Source organism: Centruroides sculpturatus, unplaced genomic scaffold (genome assembly GCF_000671375.1).
Source record: "Centruroides sculpturatus isolate CEXI.00-Female unplaced genomic scaffold, Cexi_2.0 scaffold89, whole genome shotgun sequence".
NCBI classification, from domain to species: Eukaryota; Metazoa; Arthropoda; class Arachnida; order Scorpiones; family Buthidae; genus Centruroides; species Centruroides sculpturatus.
The window spans coordinates 576280-598422 of NW_019384460.1; the positions used below are offsets into that span (position 1 = coordinate 576280).

General features: G+C 26.5%; 1 protein-coding gene across 3 annotated transcripts in view; it reads left to right on the forward strand.

The window, feature by feature from the left end:
• The window catches only part of LOC111620829, a 91531-nt gene that overhangs the window by 18856 nt on the left and 50532 nt on the right, over positions 1 to 22143 (forward strand). For 2 of the 3 annotated variants that reach the window (XM_023362822.1, XM_023362824.1), the window contains exon 2: positions 7355 to 7912. In XM_023362822.1, the coding sequence (XP_023218590.1) occupies positions 7451 to 7912 (462 nt within the window). In that variant the 5' untranslated portion in view covers positions 7355 to 7450. The remainder of the gene's footprint in view (positions 1 to 7354; positions 7913 to 22143) is intronic. The other variant, XM_023362823.1, reaches the window with a different exon arrangement.

A 22143-nucleotide genomic window follows, 5' to 3' on the forward strand; every position in this document is an offset into this window, starting at 1 on the left:
CGATCTGGCCACGTGAATAAGTTGAAGTTACATCCTTCTAACAGGAAAAGTAACTTTCGTTATCATGGAATTATAACAAAACCTGCCAATTCAATATAAATGGAAAAAAAATATTATATGGAATTGAACGAAAATGAAAATTTGCTTGATAATTCAACTACGCTTGTTGGAGAACAATAAAAACACTACACTCAACAAGCCACCAATAAAACTCAACTGCCTAACCTATAATCAAAGTTTTTTTTAATTTGTTTTTTAAAAAAAGCGCTTGACAAACTTGCCCCGCATGCCGAAGTTGCCCCGATCTCCCCTATATATATAAGGTTTAATTGAAAATATATCATATCGCATATAATATAGCAAGAATATCATATATATATATTTTTAAATAGCTTGTAATTAAAAGCTTATTTTAATTCAGCATAATTGGACTATTTTGTACTTTTTATGTTCAACAATTGAAAAATGCATTAAATTTGTCTACATATATATATAGTCCAATTATTCTGAATTAAAATAAGCTTTTATAGATTAATGACTATTATATAAATACTGTAAATAGGACGTCCTCTGCAACTTTTCCAAGAGGGTAAAGAGATCTACTCCTAGTATCATAATTATTGCTTAAAATTATATAATAGCTTACATTATAGCCTGATATATGCTATTATATATAAAAGTACCGTACAACTAAGTGAGGCAGAGAATAGAAATTTCTATTTTATTCTATTTCTACTTAGGGAATTAATTATTAATACAAGGTTCTAGCTTCCAAACTCGTCCTGGTCAGAGGGCCTGATCTAGTGGGGGTAAATGACCTGTTTGTCCCCAAGCCCACGCCTATGACAACGTTCTGTGATAAAGTGAATATGTTTTATTCTTTATGAAGTATTATTTATTACAAAGTTTTTGATTTTTTTACATTTGTGAAGTTTATAAAAAGAATACATCGAAGTTAAATAAAAGTCTGAAATTACTCAAATGTTTTTAGGATTTTGTATATTTATTTATTTTACTGTATTAAACATATATCATGTATCACAAGTAATACAATAAGTAAATCTACCTCAGTCGTCTAAACTTTTATTTTAAATGTGTAAATTAATACAACAAAAAAGCCCTCTATAATTGAACGCATATATTTCACTTAGAGAAGCACGCAACTTCACATAAAGATATTAGGTCTTTCTCTTTAGTTTTTGAAACGTTATTTACTTTAAAATATTTTAAAAATTTATTTAAATAATGACAGAAACATATTATTATATAAATATAAAATATCGTTATATGAAAAGTATTTACTAAAAAAATAAATATTTTTTTTATATAACAAAAATAAGTCTGTAAGATCCACAGAGGAATACAAATTACCAGTTATATAAGAATTATTGAAGTAAGCACGAATTTATATTTAATCTGTTTTTTATAAGTTGTTATGAATTTTGCTGTTTAATATTCTTATAAATTTACTATTGTTAAAACAATTTTAAATATTTTAAGCATCATTAACACAAAAGATTTATCAAAATTAGGATTTTCTCATATTTATGTCCTAAAGAAAAGAAAATTAAGTGTTTTTTTCCGGTTTCTATCGAGAAAATATTTTATATAATTTTGTGTTATGTAAACCTGGACACAAGTATGAAAGGCATAAATATTTACCAGTTGTACAAATTTTTCAACTGTAATCTGTATGAAATAACGAACTAAAAAATTATGCCGAAAAGATAAAATTCCACATCTAGAATTTTTCAATGACAATATAACGAAATCCTAATTTAAGCAATAACTTTTTTGAATGAAATAATCTTTCTTTTCTCTTTGATCGTGTTAATATGCCATTGAAATTAAGAAAATCGTTACTGATTCTCAGAAACTAAAAAATGAGGAAAGTATAATAAATCCTTATTTTGATGGCCCATGGCAATGACATCATCAAAATAAATAATTAATATTATTTTTACGTAGAATGGGAGTAATAGTTTGATTAAACAACAATTACTTAGAAAAATGAACTAGATAGAGAGATTTTATTGAATAGTTACTTATAATATTAGATTTATTTCTTCTAAACTTTTTGTTTTCAAAATATCTAAAACACAAAATTTATGACCACAATTCTGTATTGATTCAAGAACATAAAAATTTACTTTATTAGAAACNAAGAAAATTAAGTGTTTTTTTCCGGTTTCTATCGAGAAAATATTTTATATAATTTTGTGTTATGTAAACCTGGACACAAGTATGAAAGGCATAAATATTTACCAGTTGTACAAATTTTTCAACTGTAATCTGTATGAAATAACGAACTAAAAAATTATGCCGAAAAGATAAAATTCCACATCTAGAATTTTTCAATGACAATATAACGAAATCCTAATTTAAGCAATAACTTTTTTGAATGAAATAATCTTTCTTTTCTCTTTGATCGTGTTAATATGCCATTGAAATTAAGAAAATCGTTACTGATTCTCAGAAACTAAAAAATGAGGAAAGTATAATAAATCCTTATTTTGATGGCCCATGGCAATGACATCATCAAAATAAATAATTAATATTATTTTTACGTAGAATGGGAGTAATAGTTTGATTAAACAACAATTACTTAGAAAAATGAACTAGATAGAGAGATTTTATTGAATAGTTACTTATAATATTAGATTTATTTCTTCTAAACTTTTTGTTTTCAAAATATCTAAAACACAAAATTTATGACCACAATTCTGTATTGATTCAAGAACATAAAAATTTACTTTATTAGAAACTACATGTAACACAGAATAAATTCTACGCACTTTAATTGTCACAGTGGAATTAAGTATTCATAGGAAAATTGAATCCACGCGAAATGTACTGTTCGTTTTGAATGAATTTAGCTTCTTTTCTATTAGTCCATAGCTTATACTTATATATTTTCTATTTGGAATTAAAAGTTTTAATTAAATACAGTATAACTTTTTTTTTCTTAATTTTCCAATTATATACTTTTTATTTACAATTTTAACTACATCGATGCAAATATGTAACATATTTTTTAAATAAGTTTCGAGTAGGTTTTGTTTTCTCTGCTTTACATCCGAACTTTTAAATATAAGAGAATCCCTGAAGCGTTTAAATTATAAACATAATTTAAATTATGTTAGTGATTATATTTTTAAAACGAGCTTAAATAGAAAATAAAATTTAATTTATTTTGAAATTATTAAAATTTCAAAATAAATTAAAAAATAAATTAATTTTAAAAAGTTAATTTTGGTCTCAGCTCCAATTTATGTATTCATCTGATTGCATAATTGTTTTAAAAATAATTTTTCTTTAAAATATTTCATACGAATTTCTGATCAGCTAGGCAAATCACAAAAATATTTTTATTCTAATTCTACTGTTTTACGTAGAACACAATGACGGTTTGCCTTTCAAATATATTGAAATTCAACGTTACCTTTTTACTGGTTATACGATTACCGCATTGCGTGATTTGCATTCGAACATTGTGGAATTGTAGTCATAACAAATCATTTGATAAGAATGTTTATTTAAAAATCACACACTCCCGCCACTTCTATTTCAATATATTCTAGTCAAATCTCTATTTATTTTAATTCTTGAAGATTACAGTCGTATCGGCATTAAGATATAGAGAAAAATATTAATAATATATTTTANATATTGAAATTCAACGTTACCTTTTTACTGGTTATACGATTACCGCATTGCGTGATTTGCATTCGAACATTGTGGAATTGTAGTCATAACAAATCATTTGATAAGAATGTTTATTTAAAAATCACACACTCCCGCCACTTCTATTTCAATATATTCTAGTCAAATCTCTATTTATTTTAATTCTTGAAGATTACAGTCGTATCGGCATTAAGATATAGAGAAAAATATTAATAATATATTTTATTGATTTGTTTCGATAATATTGCATTTATGAATATTGAATCACGAACTAAAATTTTATATTGTAGTTATTTTGATTACTTAATGGCTGAAAAATTTAGGAAAGAGGACGTTTGAAGGAAGAGAGAGCTAATAAAAACTCATCAAAATCAATAAAATGAATAAAGATCAATAATTACAAGCTTCAGAAGATTGGATAAAATCAAATTCAAATTGAAAACAATTATCATAATAATAATGCAATTTGAGTAGAGTTATTGAAGAGAGAGTTGAAAATTTTATCAATAATTTATTTCTTATAGTATATAAGTCGATAAAATGTGTTATGTTATTTTTATGCAAGTTATCAATACTTCAGCTGTTGATATTATAATTGTATTGCAAGAACAGTATGAAAACTTAAAGTGGGAGAATATTATAATATAATGTTATTAATATTCGAAAAATTATTGCATTCAAATCATCGAATGTAGTCACCTTAGCAACAGGTCTGTGCAATATAGTTTCGATACAGTCGTGCATTCTGGAAACGATTGCACGCGGCCGTTTTTAATTTTTCGTCGAAATTATCGATTAGTTGTATGCCATCGATTAATTTTATGTCTAATTATATGTCAATCTACAGTATTATTTAAATATTTCATAATTTTTTTTTAAATTTCGAAATTCACTTTTACGTGTAAACTTTTCCTTTGGACTCGATGTAATACTAGATAAATTCCTAAGTAAAATTTTCTTTAATTGCATTTATTTTATTGTTGTTAAATTTAGGGTAAAACACAATATATGAAATATATTTATAAAATTTTATTATTTAGTGATAAATCTTTGCGTGATTGCAAACTTCTTTCATATTTATTTGTTCATACAGTACAGAAAAAGTTTGTTTACAAATCGTAACAAGTTTTCTTCGTTCGTATCGTTTTATTTTATTTTGTATTTCCCCCCGTCAAATATTAAATCAAGGACAAAATGTATAAATACACTTCTTAAGAAACATCTAGTTTTAAATGTTTGTTTAGTTTTGTTTTCTAATACATAAAATAAGAGAAACAATGTAAAAAATTACTATGTATTTAATTAGTATTAGCTATGTATTTAGTTTTTTTGTAACTGAAACTTCTCGATACGATATAAATAAATTTTTTATAACTAAATTATTTTTTAAATTTGAACTTAAATAGTTAAGTTTTGTGTGATTTCATTTGTGGAATTAAATTTGATAAATTCATAAAATCGTTATTAAATTATTAAAATTTATTTGATAATTCTTCACTTTTCTAAGATCTAATGTACTGTACTAAAACGAACAACTTTTAATAGCTTCTATTGTTACAATAATTTTTTTTCAATTCCTTTATTCGTGTTTATAAATATTTTAAAATATTATGAATAATTTAGACAATTTATCAAGAATTATAACAAGAAACACGAAATATTTAAAGCAGAATTAAAATTGTACCGGAAATTGTGACTTCTAACTTTTAATAACTAATGAAATTATCTATTCAGTGGATACGTGTTTCTCAGTTATAACTATTAATTAAATGAATTTTTATGAAGACAAATGAAGAGAAAAATGACAAATTGCTACGTTAACAAGGATATACTGTAATAGTATAAATTACAGTGAATAAAATAAAATATTTTTCTCCCAACAACGGGATCATATTTATAGTCAATATAATCTTAAGCTGCAATATATAAGAATTCATCCTTTTATTGAATATTAATCAATAAAAAAAAAAGTTCGAGCATGCTGTAGTCTCGTAGCGTAAAACTCAATGCTATTGTTTGCTTTATGCATAAATCTGATCCTATTCAACAGGGATCCGCTTAAAACATTATAAGACTCCTGACAAATTGTGGCCCCATAGTGGAGCTCTATTACGATTCCTATTCACAGACTTCCTGAGATCGCGGGCTTCGATGCGTGTCCTATCTATCTTCTCTGTAAGCGGTCGTGACTCCTAATAAAGCACACGCTTTGAAAATGTTAACCTATTTAAACGCAACGATGCTATAAATAGAACAGACTTATATTAATACAAGTAATTGGAAACTTTGATATTAATTGACTGAATATCAATACTGAACGATCTGAATGTCACTCGACTGTCTCTTTTAATTAAAAGATTTAAGTTCTTTACAAAACTCTATAAAAACTTAACGTAATACACAAATTTTACATGTTAATTTTGCTTTATAAATTTATTTTAATCTTATCGTTATAAGAAAATAAGAAAATAAATTTATTACGTAATATTTCACGTATATTTTTACTAATAAAAATTANGACAATTTATCAAGAATTATAACAAGAAACACGAAATATTTAAAGCAGAATTAAAATTGTACCGGAAATTGTGACTTCTAACTTTTAATAACTAATGAAATTATCTATTCAGTGGATACGTGTTTCTCAGTTATAACTATTAATTAAATGAATTTTTATGAAGACAAATGAAGAGAAAAATGACAAATTGCTACGTTAACAAGGATATACTGTAATAGTATAAATTACAGTGAATAAAATAAAATATTTTTCTCCCAACAACGGGATCATATTTATAGTCAATATAATCTTAAGCTGCAATATATAAGAATTCATCCTTTTATTGAATATTAATCAATAAAAAAAAAAGTTCGAGCATGCTGTAGTCTCGTAGCGTAAAACTCAATGCTATTGTTTGCTTTATGCATAAATCTGATCCTATTCAACAGGGATCCGCTTAAAACATTATAAGACTCCTGACAAATTGTGGCCCCATAGTGGAGCTCTATTACGATTCCTATTCACAGACTTCCTGAGATCGCGGGCTTCGATGCGTGTCCTATCTATCTTCTCTGTAAGCGGTCGTGACTCCTAATAAAGCACACGCTTTGAAAATGTTAACCTATTTAAACGCAACGATGCTATAAATAGAACAGACTTATATTAATACAAGTAATTGGAAACTTTGATATTAATTGACTGAATATCAATACTGAACGATCTGAATGTCACTCGACTGTCTCTTTTAATTAAAAGATTTAAGTTCTTTACAAAACTCTATAAAAACTTAACGTAATACACAAATTTTACATGTTAATTTTGCTTTATAAATTTATTTTAATCTTATCGTTATAAGAAAATAAGAAAATAAATTTATTACGTAATAACAAATCATTTGATAAGAATGTTTATTTAAAAATCACACACTCCCGCCACTTCTATTTCAATATATTCTAGTCAAATCTCTATTTATTTTAATTCTTGAAGATTACAGTCGTATCGGCATTAAGATATAGAGAAAAATATTAATAATATATTTTATTGATTTGTTTCGATAATATTGCATTTATGAATATTGAATCACGAACTAAAATTTTATATTGTAGTTATTTTGNTCAACTTAATATATTTATATTAATTTAAAAAAAATTGATTTCCGACTTTTACCACCAGGTGGCTAATGTTGTCGTCGAAGAGCAAGTGCATGAGTGATGTCCATCTCCCGTTATTTAATGGATTGCATATTATTTTTCGTTTCTCTTAGAAAAGATGGGGACTGGCTCAAGTCGATCTCGAGAGGCAGTCAAAACCCCAGATATTCAGAAGGCTCCCGAACCGAATACTCAAGAAATTCTCAGAGTACCGCAAGTTGAACAGCAAGATCCCAGGGTGACGGAAGAGGTGGAAGAGGTTGTTTCCGTTTCCGAGAATGAAGTGATTGAAAGAACTCGAGATTTAACTCAGTCAGTGCCAAATGATGATTTGTCCTTAGACATCGATAGCATTTTTTCTAATATGAACTCCGTAGTTTCGGATAGAACGAAAATTGGCCAAATAAATGATGTTGGTCTCGGCAATGGACTCGATCTCAGAGAAGAGATAAAACCGTCAGTTTTGCCTCCCGTCGAGATAACCAGGTTGACGAATAGGACTAGCAATGCTTTCGATGGAAATGTGAAAACTGTACACGATTTACAAGCCGAAACCCAGAATGATTGGAATTACAGAAAGGTAAGCGAAATAAAAGATAATTTTTTATTTGATTTAATATTATGTGAAAAATAATATACGAATTAATGTTAGGAAATTGAATAAAGTTACATTATAAAAACTTTATTGTATGTAATATATTTTGTAGAATTTATATGCTAATAAATATTCAAACATTACAAATTTCATAAAACGTGATGTGCATAACACTAATGATGTCCAGTCCAAGAGCATTGCGAATTTTTTGAATCTCACTTAAAAAAGATAAATTGTTTTAAAAAAAATTCAATGATGTTTGTTCGGATTATACATCTAATCATTAATTAAAGATTATTCGCTCAGTATAAATTCTGACATTTAGACAGCAAAAATCTTCGAAATTCGTCTATCAGTATTTTTATTTGCTACCAATAAAATTAATTAATTTCATGTACAGTGCAATTACATCTAAATCATATACACGTATCAACAGATAAGAACGGAGAAATTCAACAAATTAATGAATCGACAAGCACCTGTTATTTTATGTTGAAAGGTTAAAATTTGAAAAAAGAAATTTACGTATTATATCATGCTCAATACAGCTGAGGTTGATATATAGGTAAGTTAATGAGATCAAGGTCTCTAAAGGGATACGTGTACGTTAAAAGTTGGGAAACATTGCTCAAATCATTAAAATAATGGACAAAATTTTTTAATTCCGTTTATTCACTTGTTGCATTATTTCCTTTAAGCACGGAAATTATCAAATGCAAAATATTAATAAAATAGATCAAATTAAAGTATATAAAAGTATTATAATAGTCAAATCTATATAACGTTGGAAACTCCATCTATTTTATTAATATTTTGTAGTTAATTTTAAAATACAATTTTAAAAATATATTAATTTTATAATAAAAATTATTTTAACATAAAGCATATAAAAAATAAAATAATAAATTCAATTCAAACTGAATTGTATACGTTTTCTGTTTCAGTGTTGTACTTATCGATTAATTTAAAGTTTGGCAGAATATTAAAATTATATATATTTGGCATTTGTTAAAATGTGTTATGCTCCACCTATTAAGAGATCGTGCGCTTTAGAAAATTTTTTAGGCCTACTTACTTGGTATTTTGGGTGGAGAACCATTTAAAATTTAATAGTTTAATTTCTAAGTAGGCAGTTTTACTTTCATTTTGCGCAAGAATGATTTTTTTGATCTCTTGAAATATTTCTCTCAGTCAGAAAATCAGTTTAATGTTCATTCTAAATTGTCTGATGAGAAAAATAAAAATTCGTAAAATTGACCCTGTAAATTTAATTGTATTTAAAATTCTTTTCTAATTATGAGGATTTTTGATTAATAGAGTAATTTCGAAATACGGAACAATAACTTATGTATTGATCGATGATATTGAATATGATCTGGGTGTGACTTCTTTGCTTAAACTACTAATTTATTGCATGATATAACCATTTCCGAAGTCTATATAATGTAAATATAGCATGTACACTATTTAAAAGCAACAATTCCTTTAATTACTATTTTTAAAAATAAAAATTACAACTTTTTTATTACGTCGGCATTTACGACATTTAACCTTTGTTCTAACTGACCCATATTTTATGTTTTGATAAATTATAGGTCTACATATTTAATTATTAACCTATATTTTCTCGTTTTAATGATAGATTTTTCAGAGAGTTCATAAAACATAAAATTAACGAATTTTCCCCCTCTCTTAGATGTCTATCTGAGTGTAAATGTTATGACATTATTCAATTATAATAGAAGTAGATCTAGGTATTCAATCTTCATTAGTATTGATGTAATGATATATCTGTTAATTATACTTCTCCTTTCAAGGTAAAAAATGTCATTATGTTCATTATATTGTATTGTGTTAAACGCAAATTAAAAGTCTTTATAAGAGTTTTCTAGATGAAATTTAATGAATTGGTACAATAAAAAAATGTAACTAATACGAGCAGTCATTTATTGTGACATTGTCACAATGCCGAGCTGCAATTTTTAATCATATTTTTAATTTATTTAATTTAAAATATATGCTCGCCACCTCAAACTAATACTGTAGTGTCTTGCCTCTGTACTTTTCTGCAATTTGAAAAAAATTGTTGGCCTATAAATTCTTTCAAATTGCATTCCAAAAAGTTTCATCGTTTTGTTTCTATTAGGTACAGAAAATTTTGCATTATTTATATGTAAAAAACATTTTTGGACTTATTCAATGGTTATTGCTGAATTATAACTAATTCATCTTCAAGAAAGTGGGTTGCAGGTTTTAAAGGGAAATGCAATAACTCAAAAGAGTATATTCGATACTTTATCTGATATAATAAATGACAAAAATAATTCATATCAAGTCAGTTTTTGCTTACTGAATAACAAAAACCTTTAACATAAAATGTCTGACATTTTGAAATCTGCTGATATTAATATTTAAAATATTTTTTTATAATTGACTTCTTAACAAAATATGATTTTTAAAATTGCATCAGTTTGTAAAAATGCAAAGGAATGATTTGATTTAAATTAAACAATTTATTTTTTAAGATTAAAATGTTTATGAGAAATATATTCAGTAATTTTTAATTCAAAAAATAATTTTATATTTTCTAATTTAATGTTTCTTGAAATTACTCGGGCTTGATGTGGATAAAAAATAATGTTATAATAAAAAGTATTATAAATTTGTAATGATGGTTTTAATCTTTGTTGTAGAAGTAATGTGAATATGTTAATAAATATTTATTAACATATTCACGTTATTATTTATGTTAATAGGTGTTCTCAAAGAGAATTTTATGAATAAATAATTAAAATTATATTTTAAACATTAGTTACAATTAAACCGGCGTGAATAATTTAAGCATACTTTTCTCTATAATTTAAATTTTGTGTTTAATTTTAGATGGAATTTATAAGATTGACGATTTTCAAGGTCCACTATAATTAATCAGTATTTTATAGTACTGATTAATTATAGAGGACCTGCATTTTATTAGAAGACTATACAATTAATAAATATAATAAGTAACTGTATATTAATCGAGTAATTTTATATTATTTAAAAATTGTGACTTAAAAAAGCAAGATAACGTTTCTAAACGGTAATTACATTGAAGAACAGTATTAATTCAATTCCAGTTTGAATTCTCTCGTTGGGTTTTCTTAATTTAATTCCCAAAATTTTAAAGTATGGAAAAATAAACTTTTTCTAATTAGTAAAAAGTTCTGAGAATAAATTTCTTAAATTAATATTGTAATTAAATCAATTATTTAAGAAAAATTATTTAACTAAAATTCCATGATTTTTTTCTCATCGAAAGTTCACATTAAGAATTTTATAAGTAAAATATTAATCGTTTGCAATAAAAATTTAGAATAATTATTTGGCAAGAATAAATATTTAAGAATAAGGAAGTTATATATCTTACTATCGATTAGACAATGTTAATGAACTCTTAAATATTACTAAGAATATTAGTTGAGACAATTCATCAAAAGGAAATTATCAATTTTATTTCACATACGATCTGCTGAATTTTGCATAATTTATCACGCAGACATTTACTATGTTTTTGTATAATAATAGAAATAGATATTAAAATTGTTATTACTATACCGAATGCTCAAATTTAATTTAAAATATCAGTTAACACTCAGCATTCTGAAGACGAGGTATACAAATATATGTCGCAGTATATATAAATATATATGAGGCACAATTTACATGATATACGTTCACTTCGGTTCGTTAAAGAATAATCTCATACGCTCTGAGGGAGGAGAAGTGCCAGGGTAATTTCCACTAGTACCAAGACACTATACCTTTTTCATGCAATTTTGTCTGTTTTTGGGGTTCTACCCCGAAAAATCTATTCTATCACTCTTCTACTTCTAAAAATTTTCTTTAGAACAAAAAAAATAATAAAATAAAAATAATTATACCAGTCGAATGTGTCGCCGTTCAAACAATGTTTTCAAATCTATCCTGAAATCTAGAATCGAAAGCTGCTCTGTTTAATTCTAAGCATCCATTTCAAAATCGATGACAACGTAAAAATGATTATTATTTTTTTTTTTACTTTTATCCAGGATCTAGACGTTAACATCTCAATACTTTAGAGTTGTTTGTAATATACAGCACACTGTAATTGTTTTAAGAGAGTTATTGAAGGAGGCTTTTCATGTTAGCTGCGACTTATTGCATCTTAAAAAATAGTATATTTCATTTTATATTGCTCGTAGACTATACCGTTTTGCATTATTAATAAATATATTTAAATAGCAACGGCACTAATTCTTAAGTATTTGTAAGACAGTTTCAAAGTATAAATTTCATAAAAATTCAAATCAAACAAACAATAGTAGCTACATTGTACGAATTTTTTAAATTATTGTAATCTCGCTCGTGAATCAGAAGCAGTGTGTTGATATGTATGATCAACTATATGTTAGCAAAAGCCTGAATGAGATAATGCTTATTATCATATCGCTGTAGAACTGAAATGACAAAATAATTCGAAATTTATGCTTAATATATAACAACGTTGCGTAAAAATGTTGAACATGAGCAAGAACTTTTCATTAAAGGAACTAATGATAGGATTTTCGTAAACATGATTTTCAATGAATATAAAAGAATATCTAAAGTTCAGTTACCCATTCTTACAATTGTGAATATTGACTTCATTACTATGAGTGAAATAAATTCCTCGATCCATAAAATGTTTCAAGACTGATCGTCAATTACCATTCACGCAAAGATATTTATAACAAACGATCATCAAGAACAATCGAGAAAAATTATTGATTATGGCTGAGTTTTTAAAAGTATCATAAAATCATTCTTGGAGACATTTAAACGGCCATGAAACGTTCGGGATATATCTAACCGTCATGCAACTATACAAGTAGACTATTATTGTCTTTCATATAGGCTTACTATATATTCATCTGGTTCTGATAAATTTTTTTTATCATTCATTATTTATTCCATTATTAAGCAGTTCATTGATCATATTCATAATATCCAAATTGCAAATTTTTCATTTTTAATTATTTTTATTAGTTTTCATCGTTTACGATTATTGTTAATTTACTTTAATTCACGAAATTCTTTTTTTTACCATTGATTAACAGCTCTTATTATGTAATATTTAATAGCAGTTCATCGAGTATTTAAGATTATGAATTAACAAATAGTTATAAAGAAATATTTTTACATTTTACATATTATAAGATTAAATTTTTAAACGGATACATTTTTATAATAATAATTCGTATACTTTTCATATCTGAACTTTTCGTGAAAACCAGTAAGCTTTTTCATTCAAGAATTAAATTTTTACTGACATAATAATAACGTAATGTAATGTAAATAACAAATTATGTTGATTTTTCGAATTCTATTTTCTCTGCATTGCTCATCTGCTATATTGTTTGACTTCGTATCAAGGCTGTGGAGTTGGAATCGGGAGAAATTTCTGGCCAGAAGAATCGGAGGCGGAATCGGAAAAAATGTGTCAACTCTGACTCAGACTCCCACATTTTAAATTTAGCTTAGTTTTTTTATTTAAAATAAAGAAAATTTATTATATATTTATTAACTTTTAAAAATCTTTTTATATTTTGTTATAATTCATTTATTTTACATACAAAATGCATCAATTTAATTTATTAAATATGTAGTGTTCTTTGTAGTATTTGTGTTTAGTAGTTAAATTATTTTGACCCAATAGAATTTGAATATTTTTGAATCATTTCTGTATTATCTCTACTGTAAATAAGTACTTTATTTTTCTGAATGAGCCAGACTAATTGATCAAAGTATACAATTTTCTTTTCAAAACATGGACATGAACAAGAGGCTGAAGTAGCTTGATCGCACACTTTTTTGTTGGACTAACTCTTCTGGAAAGGTGAAATTGAAGTCAAATGCTGTCGAATATATGTAGACATAGAATTTTATTGTCCCCTTTCTCCTCTTATTAAATATTTGTTAAAAATTAATTTTTTTATACAAATAAATATTAATGTAAGTTAAATATTAAAAATACTAATTATAAAAGTATTTGGGTAAACGCCCCGTGCTCCTTTCAGCGTTCAGAGTAGGTTACCCCCTATGAGCGCCTCTGCACCTCATAAAATGACTTGGTATTTAATACGGTTTCTCAAACGAGATCCGGGATCCCAGTTGTTTTTTATAACCCGGGAAATTCTTCTCATTCCGGAAAATCCCGAAAATTTTTTTAAAATTTACTTTTTTCTTATTTTCTGTTAACGTTGAGGAAATTTTGCAAATAAAAAGTATAATTAACTCACAAACTGTCAGAATGCATTTGTATTTATTAATTTTAAACCTACTTATTAGTTTTTTTTTTTTAAATTTTGTTCNACCATGCCCAGTATCTTCAATAACTGCATAACGCCAGATTGTGCAAGTTGGGCAAGGATACAAATGAGTACGAAGTCTGCAATTATAAAGTTTTTCTACATAAACCTGATTATTAAAGCCAAACAAATTATCGGGATATAAGCTTGATGCCGCTATTAAAGCAACCGAGGTAGACATATCAAGAATACTAGACAGCAAAAGAAGTACTACAATCTCAAAATCTTTCAGGCTACAGGTGAAAAAACAGATAACATCTGTCATCTCTTAAATGCATTAAAGATAATTCCACCAACACCAATTAAATCGGAAAAGGCATCCAAGCAGGACTTTTCATTACTAAAATAAGAATCAGATTGACTGATCTAAGTATTGATCATCTTTGCATTTTAAAATCTTATTATAAAAATTTACAATAATATTTTGTATTATGTTTTATTTAAAAAACGAAAATTACCTTTTGAGTTAGAAGTTTGATCTAACTTGTAAGTTCATTTTTTGTTTAAATTTTCAACTTAATTCAAAGCATTTTTTTTTTGTTATTGTTGTTGTATACAGGTTTCCAGTTTCCAGCAAACTTTAATAAATTTTTTCTATTTGTGAAAATTTCTACATAATTCAAAAGTAATTTTTAATATACATCTTATACAGCATTATTAATATGATTTTGGAGGTTGCAGAACGTATTAAATTACTTTAAAAAATGAAAAATAATTATATCATTTGATTTCATGATATTTTGTATATCTTAAAAATAATTAATTCTGGGAAACAGTTCACTTTTATCCCGGAATCCCGGGACAAGCAAAAAACCGGGAAATGAGAAAACCTAGTATTTAATTTTACCGGAGTCGGAGTCGAGTGTTTTTTTACCGACTCTCGGCCCTGCTTCGTATAGAATGCTTATGTTATTGAACTATTTTAGAAACTAAACATAATATAAAATAGAAGAAAATGAGAAGTTTTCGGAAAATAACAAATATTATTATATTCTCTCGCTGTATGTAGTACATGGAAATAATATATATGTCAAATTCTAAATTGTATGGAATTAAAACAAAAAATTTTCATTAAATATCTAACTTATTCGGCACCATTGCGTGTTAAAGGGGAAAAATATCATTAAAAAGTTTTGAAAGACAAAAATTTTACAAATTGTAACCTATATCATTGGAATTATTGGAATGCACAAAGAATCGATTATATTAAAAGTTTTAAAATAATTATAAAATATTTAGGAAATCCTGAGGAGTTTTGTAACAAATCAAACGACATAGTTACAAAACAATTTTCTCGTTTAATTAATGAGAATTACTAAATAACTTTTTAAATATAATTCGAAATGATGTGAGTCACGTCAACATGCTACAATAATGACGCAATTTAATGCGTCATACAAGCACGTGCGAAAAGTCCTCCCTCCATGTTCGTGATATGTTTCGTATTGATGTATGAGTTATGGAAATTTTCGTTAAAAGAGAACATTTTTCTCAATAATCAGTCGATTCATTTGTTTATTAAGCGTATAGAAATATGTGTACGTTCGTGTGTCTGTCTGTATTTAATATTACTAAATCTTTGCATTATTAACGAGTGTTTCTTACTGAATATTTAACGAAATGATAAAATGTTTTACTTCTTAATTAATGTTAAACAAAATCTAATAGTTTCGAATATAATTAAATGAAATTCAGTGGAGCATTATAGCTTCATGGATCCAAGGGGAATTTAAATTTCGGAATCCCATTTACATTATTTGGGCCTTCTAATTCAATTTCTTCAGACATTTTTCTTGGGGGAATATTTTCGTATAAAAGATCGGTTTGAGGCCACCTATTGATGGGGGCCCCAGGCAATTTTCCTATGCCGGATATGTCAGCGCCCTTTCCTCAGTACTTGGTCGCTTCTATTTTGGGCCTGAAGAATCCACAATGGGTATAGAGAGAAAAAAAGGCCTTTTTAGTACAACAACAGGGTAAAAAGAGTAAAAAAAAAAATGAAACATTTTATGCACTTGGGCACGTCAAGGGTGTAAGATTATACACCTCAATTACTTTTACGATTATAATTTTTGTAGAATGGATTCAGGGGAGGACAAGTGCTCGTTTGTCTTCCTCTGCAGACTCACCTGCGTACCCTATACATACGTGTACATACAGAGACCACGGGTTGCTTGCTATATATATATATATGGCAAGCAATACGTGGAAGGATTCCTCCCAGAAGGACTTTCTACTGGAAATTGTCCGATTTAGGTGGTTACTAACGTGAAGAAAACCCAGAAAACTCCCATGCCCGTTGGCCAAATGCGAACTCACGATCAACTACAAGTATTCAGTGGTTTTATTCACTCGTCCACTGGTGGACACTGAAATATTTACTAGAAATTTTCAAATTGAATCATTGCCATTACTCATAATTTATTCATACTTCATAAAATATTTTTATTCTATTTTTAGCAATAAATTTTCTTTATATAAAAGTTAATATTTTTAATCATTTAAAGCTTAATTTTCTCTCAGTAAAAGTTTATAAATGTCCATCTTGTTTTTCTTGATCATTCGCTCTTCTACAATATCTAGAGCAGTTTTATTACTGTTGAGAGACTTTGCATGAACATCGCAACCGGCATCTAACAGTATTTTCACAATTCTTGTAAAACTACTGTCAACAGAGCACATCAGAGGGGTGTATCCACTTAAGTTCTGCTTATTGATCTCGATTTCTGGATGCTTCAATAATATGGACACACATTCCGTGTAACCTCTTCCTGCTGCAATGTGCAAAGCCGTGTCGCCANAAATGGCTAAAAAGTGCGCAAAATAGGTACGGAAATACGGTATTACAGCAACACCTGTATTGGACGACCACCTGTCTAAAAGACCACTTTTTGTAGGAACCGTGGGTGGTCGCTATAGACAGGTTTTACTGTATATAAGTTAAATTGTCAGTACAGTTTTAAATTATTACGTCTTTCTCATGATAATATGCACATATTATAACTTATTTATTATATTTGTTATTTCTGAGTGTTTGGAATCAATATATTATCCGATCACGTTGAAACTCCGAATGTTATATATTAAAAATTAAATACCATAAAAATTGATGAAATATTCAAAAGTATTCTTGACTTGTGAGTATATTTTAGTAAGGAAAAAAATATGAAATAATGCAGTCAATTTTTAAAAATTATGATTACATCACGCAAATTAATATTTCAACTTGGTCACGCATAGCTTACACTCAATCAATTTGATATTTAGTTCCGTTGATTTTCAATCAAAGAAATTTATCTTAATTTCTTAAGATATTTTCGATTTTATTCAAAAAAATAGAAGATTATATGTTTATCTATATATAGAATATAATCATTTTTAAAGCAATTAATGTAAATACAAAATATTTTCATATAATAAAGTGACTTCAAACCTCGATTACTCTTGCAAAGCGGATAATTTTGTCATTGTCTCAATACTAATCATAATGCAACCAAATTGCAATTTTGATATTATATATCATTGTGAATTAGCCACTAACATTAAAAGTTAGGTGTAAGTCACGTAAATAGGTTACGAGTTCATAGCAAATGTGCTCTTAATTAAATTTAAATTTATCACATATAGTGTTTTATGAATCCAAAATTCTAAATTTTGAATTTAATTTTATTTTAGAATATCTTTTTTTTTCAAAAGATTGTTAAATTTATAAGTTATTTTTAATTCGTTTTATCGCTATGAATATTTTACTCCAAAATATTTAAATTGTCAAATTTAATAATGGTTTTCGAATGCAAGTAAAATCAGATATTTATATTATACAGTAAAATATAAATATACTCGAAAAATTTATATTATTTTATTGATCCGAGATCAACGAACTAACTAGAAATAGACAGTTATTTATATAGTGTTAATCAACAATGTTTTATTTCTTAAATTTTGTGTAATATTTACCAAAACTTGCAAATTGCAAATATAGTGTTTTAAAATGTGTACTATTGTTTTCCATCCAAATAAGAGTAAGTATAAATATAGTTTACATATAAACCATAATTTAAACCATGTATTCTGATAATAAAAGCTTTTTAAATATAGAATGAAGCTGATATTAACTTGATATAATCACTTTAAAAATGCACTCTATCCAGAATTTTGCGTGAAAACATTTTATATAGGTCATATAGACATATCAAGGCTGTATTTCGTATATTTGTTAAATTTTTGATACATGAATATTTACTTTTCCTGCTCTGTTATATATAACAGAGGGAAAGTAAATCTTTATAGTCTCTTTTATAAGTTGATACATTATAATGCATTAAAAGGAAAATAAAGTAAACGCTGATTGATATTTCAAAAAGCAGAGAGAGAGATTATAACCTGTATTTATTTTTAGATGGAATATGAAACATTGTATTTAAAAACAAATTAACTTTTTTAAATTGAAAATATTATTACTCTATTAGTTAAGATGCGTTAATAAAAAGTTATATTAGAAAGATATCAAGTTATATTTAAGTTTTGAAGTTTACAGGCTAATTTGATTTTTTTCTTTTAAAAAGTAAATGCATATAAATAATTTAAAGAGCAACAGTAACTATTGTTACCAATAGTTAGTAGGTAATAGTAATAGTTAACTACTATTAAAAATAAAAGCAAGTATTATTGTTTTTATAATAATAATAATAATTGCTATCGTATGTTAAGGCATATTCTGTAAAATAATTGTTGCGTATTTGTTAAAAATTATTTCAGTGACAAAGTTCTCGAATTCAATATTTTAAACTGAAATAATTCCGATATAAACATTAAAAAAAACCATTTTATTTTATTTTTTCATAAATTAAATTAAACATTTTAAGTAAAATGATAAATGCAATTAAATATTATGTATATTTAATCACATAATTGGATTATTGAACAAACTTCGAGAATGACACGAAAGAAAATTATACGGGTTAAAAAACCGTGCTTCAAACATAATCCAGACATTTATAAGATATTAATAGAAATATATTTTAGCGATAGTTACATAGTTTCTTTACAATGATTGATAAGAGAAGTATATTATGCTCTTACTTATGCTTATTTTTGTTTTTCAACCAATATCATCAATCATTCATTGTTAAAAACCATCTTAGCTAATATTTTACTAATGTCACAGAGGATTGCTATTTATGTTATTTTTGTCTTATTTTGTACTCTTCCATCATTTTTCAAAATTATTTTTAAACGGCTATTATTTCATTTGTTTCCTAAAAATTTAATTAAAATAATTAAATTAATTCTGAGAAAAACTGTAATTTTAATTTAAAAATTAACTAAATTTAATACTAGCATTCAAAATATTTTATTTACTACTACATGAAAAGATGCTTCAAATATTAAACAAATTAATTTTAAGCAATTTATTAAAAGCAAATTTTATTGTTATTATTTTTTTAAATTTTAAATAATATATCATTAAAAATATGTTTTTGGGAGGTAATAAATTTACATTGTGTGTGAATTCCTTGTAACTCCTGCAATTTTTGTCCAATCCAGAAAAAAATTTTGGTTATATTCGTTTTATGTTCTGGTAGAAAGTATAGGCTGCTTATTTTGCAGAAATAGTAGCTACAGAAGAAACATTTTATCGATTTCGGATCGGTGATCGCACATACGTTGCAGTGACCACGTGACGTTCATGCTTAACGAGGGAATTTCCCTTAAGTTTCATTTTTACATATTTTGGCGAATGGAGTATTTTAAACTTCGTTAAATTTAAAATTTAAACTTAAAAAATGATAGCCGCGTTGTCTCATTTCTATAATCAAATTTTTAAAAAAAATCTTTTCATAGTGACTACGTGACTTTGTATTATCCAATTGGAAGTAACGATCTAATGAATCCGTAATTTAGAAAGTGTTATCGTCATCTAATTAACGTACTACGTACAGTACAATTTATCTTTGTTTTATCAACGTGGAATTAAAAAGATTCGTTATTTTGTCTAAAAAAATGCCCAGGGGAAGTGTAAGAGTAAAATTGGTCAGGTAAATTCCATATTTAAAAGAGTAAGAACAAACGAGACCACTGAAGACTGTGAAGTTCGATTTGAACATCAATTAAGAATGGCTTTGTCAAGGGCTGAAGAAACAGCATCACAACGTCAAGCTCGACTTGAAGCTCTTTTCAATTCTTCAATTTCTACTTTCTCATAAAAAATATTTCGTTATGCTTGACGGGAGAATTTCTAGTTTTATTTTAATTTGTAAAAATAATTCAAAATTATATGCTCTTCTGCTTAAAATGAATATATTAACAGATTAAACACCTTGACCAATTAGAAAGATATTTGAAATTTTTTCAACTTTTATTTTCTTTTCTATATATTTTCTTCTAAAAGTTATTTTTGCATATAACTTATTATTAAGATTGTAATATTAACATTTGTGCTATATTGAAACGTTAAGACATAAATATAAAATGAGAAAATATTTAACATAACTTTTACTGTTTGAAGTAACTAACTGTTCCGGGTTTGAACATTTTAACACTTATAATAAACTCTGAAATCCCGTGCACACCACAACATATTGGATTAGATCTATCCGAATATTTTCCTTTTTTTTTACAATAGAATGAACAGTTCTTTTTATTGTGTGAAACACGCAGTCATTAATTTGGAAAAAAAATATATAAAAATTTTCAAATTGCAGTATTAAAGCTTTAATTAGTAACATAATCAATAAGGCAAAAAGTTTGGAATCGTTCATATGTTGATATACATACAATATATTGTTGTTTTATTATATAGACTTAATATGTTTGTAATATTATACATTTCAAACCAGAAATATGAACACGAAATTGATATTAAGTTTCATAAATGAGGATTAGGCTATGTCTTTTTACTGTAATTGCGTGTAATCGCATCTACTGTGTCCCTTATTATTAATATAAAAATGAAAACTTTTTTCAAATTTTGCCCATACTGAATTTTTAAATATGTTAATTAAATGCAGTCGACCCCCTATAACACGGTAGATACGTTCCGGTTTTTATGAATCCATTTTCTACGAGTCCAGCCAATCACAGCTCGGCACGTATGCGGTTTATGGACTACGGCTGTTTGAAAGGTTTCTTCCATAAAATTAATCGATTCTATACTAATTCGACTCAAAATTTCCAAAATACTGTACGTATAATTTTTTTGGGAATAATCAATGTAAAGTATGCTATAAACAAAAAATTGTAGGATTACTTACCGAGTGTGCGCCGTTCGACTACGCCATTGCTAAAGCTTGTTTTCGTCGTGGAGCTTGTCGTCGAATAGCGCTCGCGTGCTTCCTGATAAATTATTTATTTTTTTTTTTGCGAAAAATTCGCTGAACTTTGGAGACATCATTAATATAAATATAATTTTTATAGATGTTAAATAATAAATGGTTTTTAGTAGGTCCGCTGCTCGTTCAAACTCAACGGTTTGTACCCATTTTATTTTATTTTTTCATAAATTAAATTAAACATTTTAAGTAAAATGATAAATGCAATTAAATATTATGTATATTTAATCACATAATTGGATTATTGAACAAACTTCGAGAATGACACGAAAGAAAATTATACGGGTTAAAAAACCGTGCTTCAAACATAATCCAGACATTTATAAGATATTAATAGAAATATATTTTAGCGATAGTTACATAGTTTCTTTACAATGATTGATAAGAGAAGTATATTATGCTCTTACTTATGCTTATTTTTGTTTTTCAACCAATATCATCAATCATTCATTGTTAAAAACCATCTTAGCTAATATTTTACTAATGTCACAGAGGATTGCTATTTATGTTATTTTTG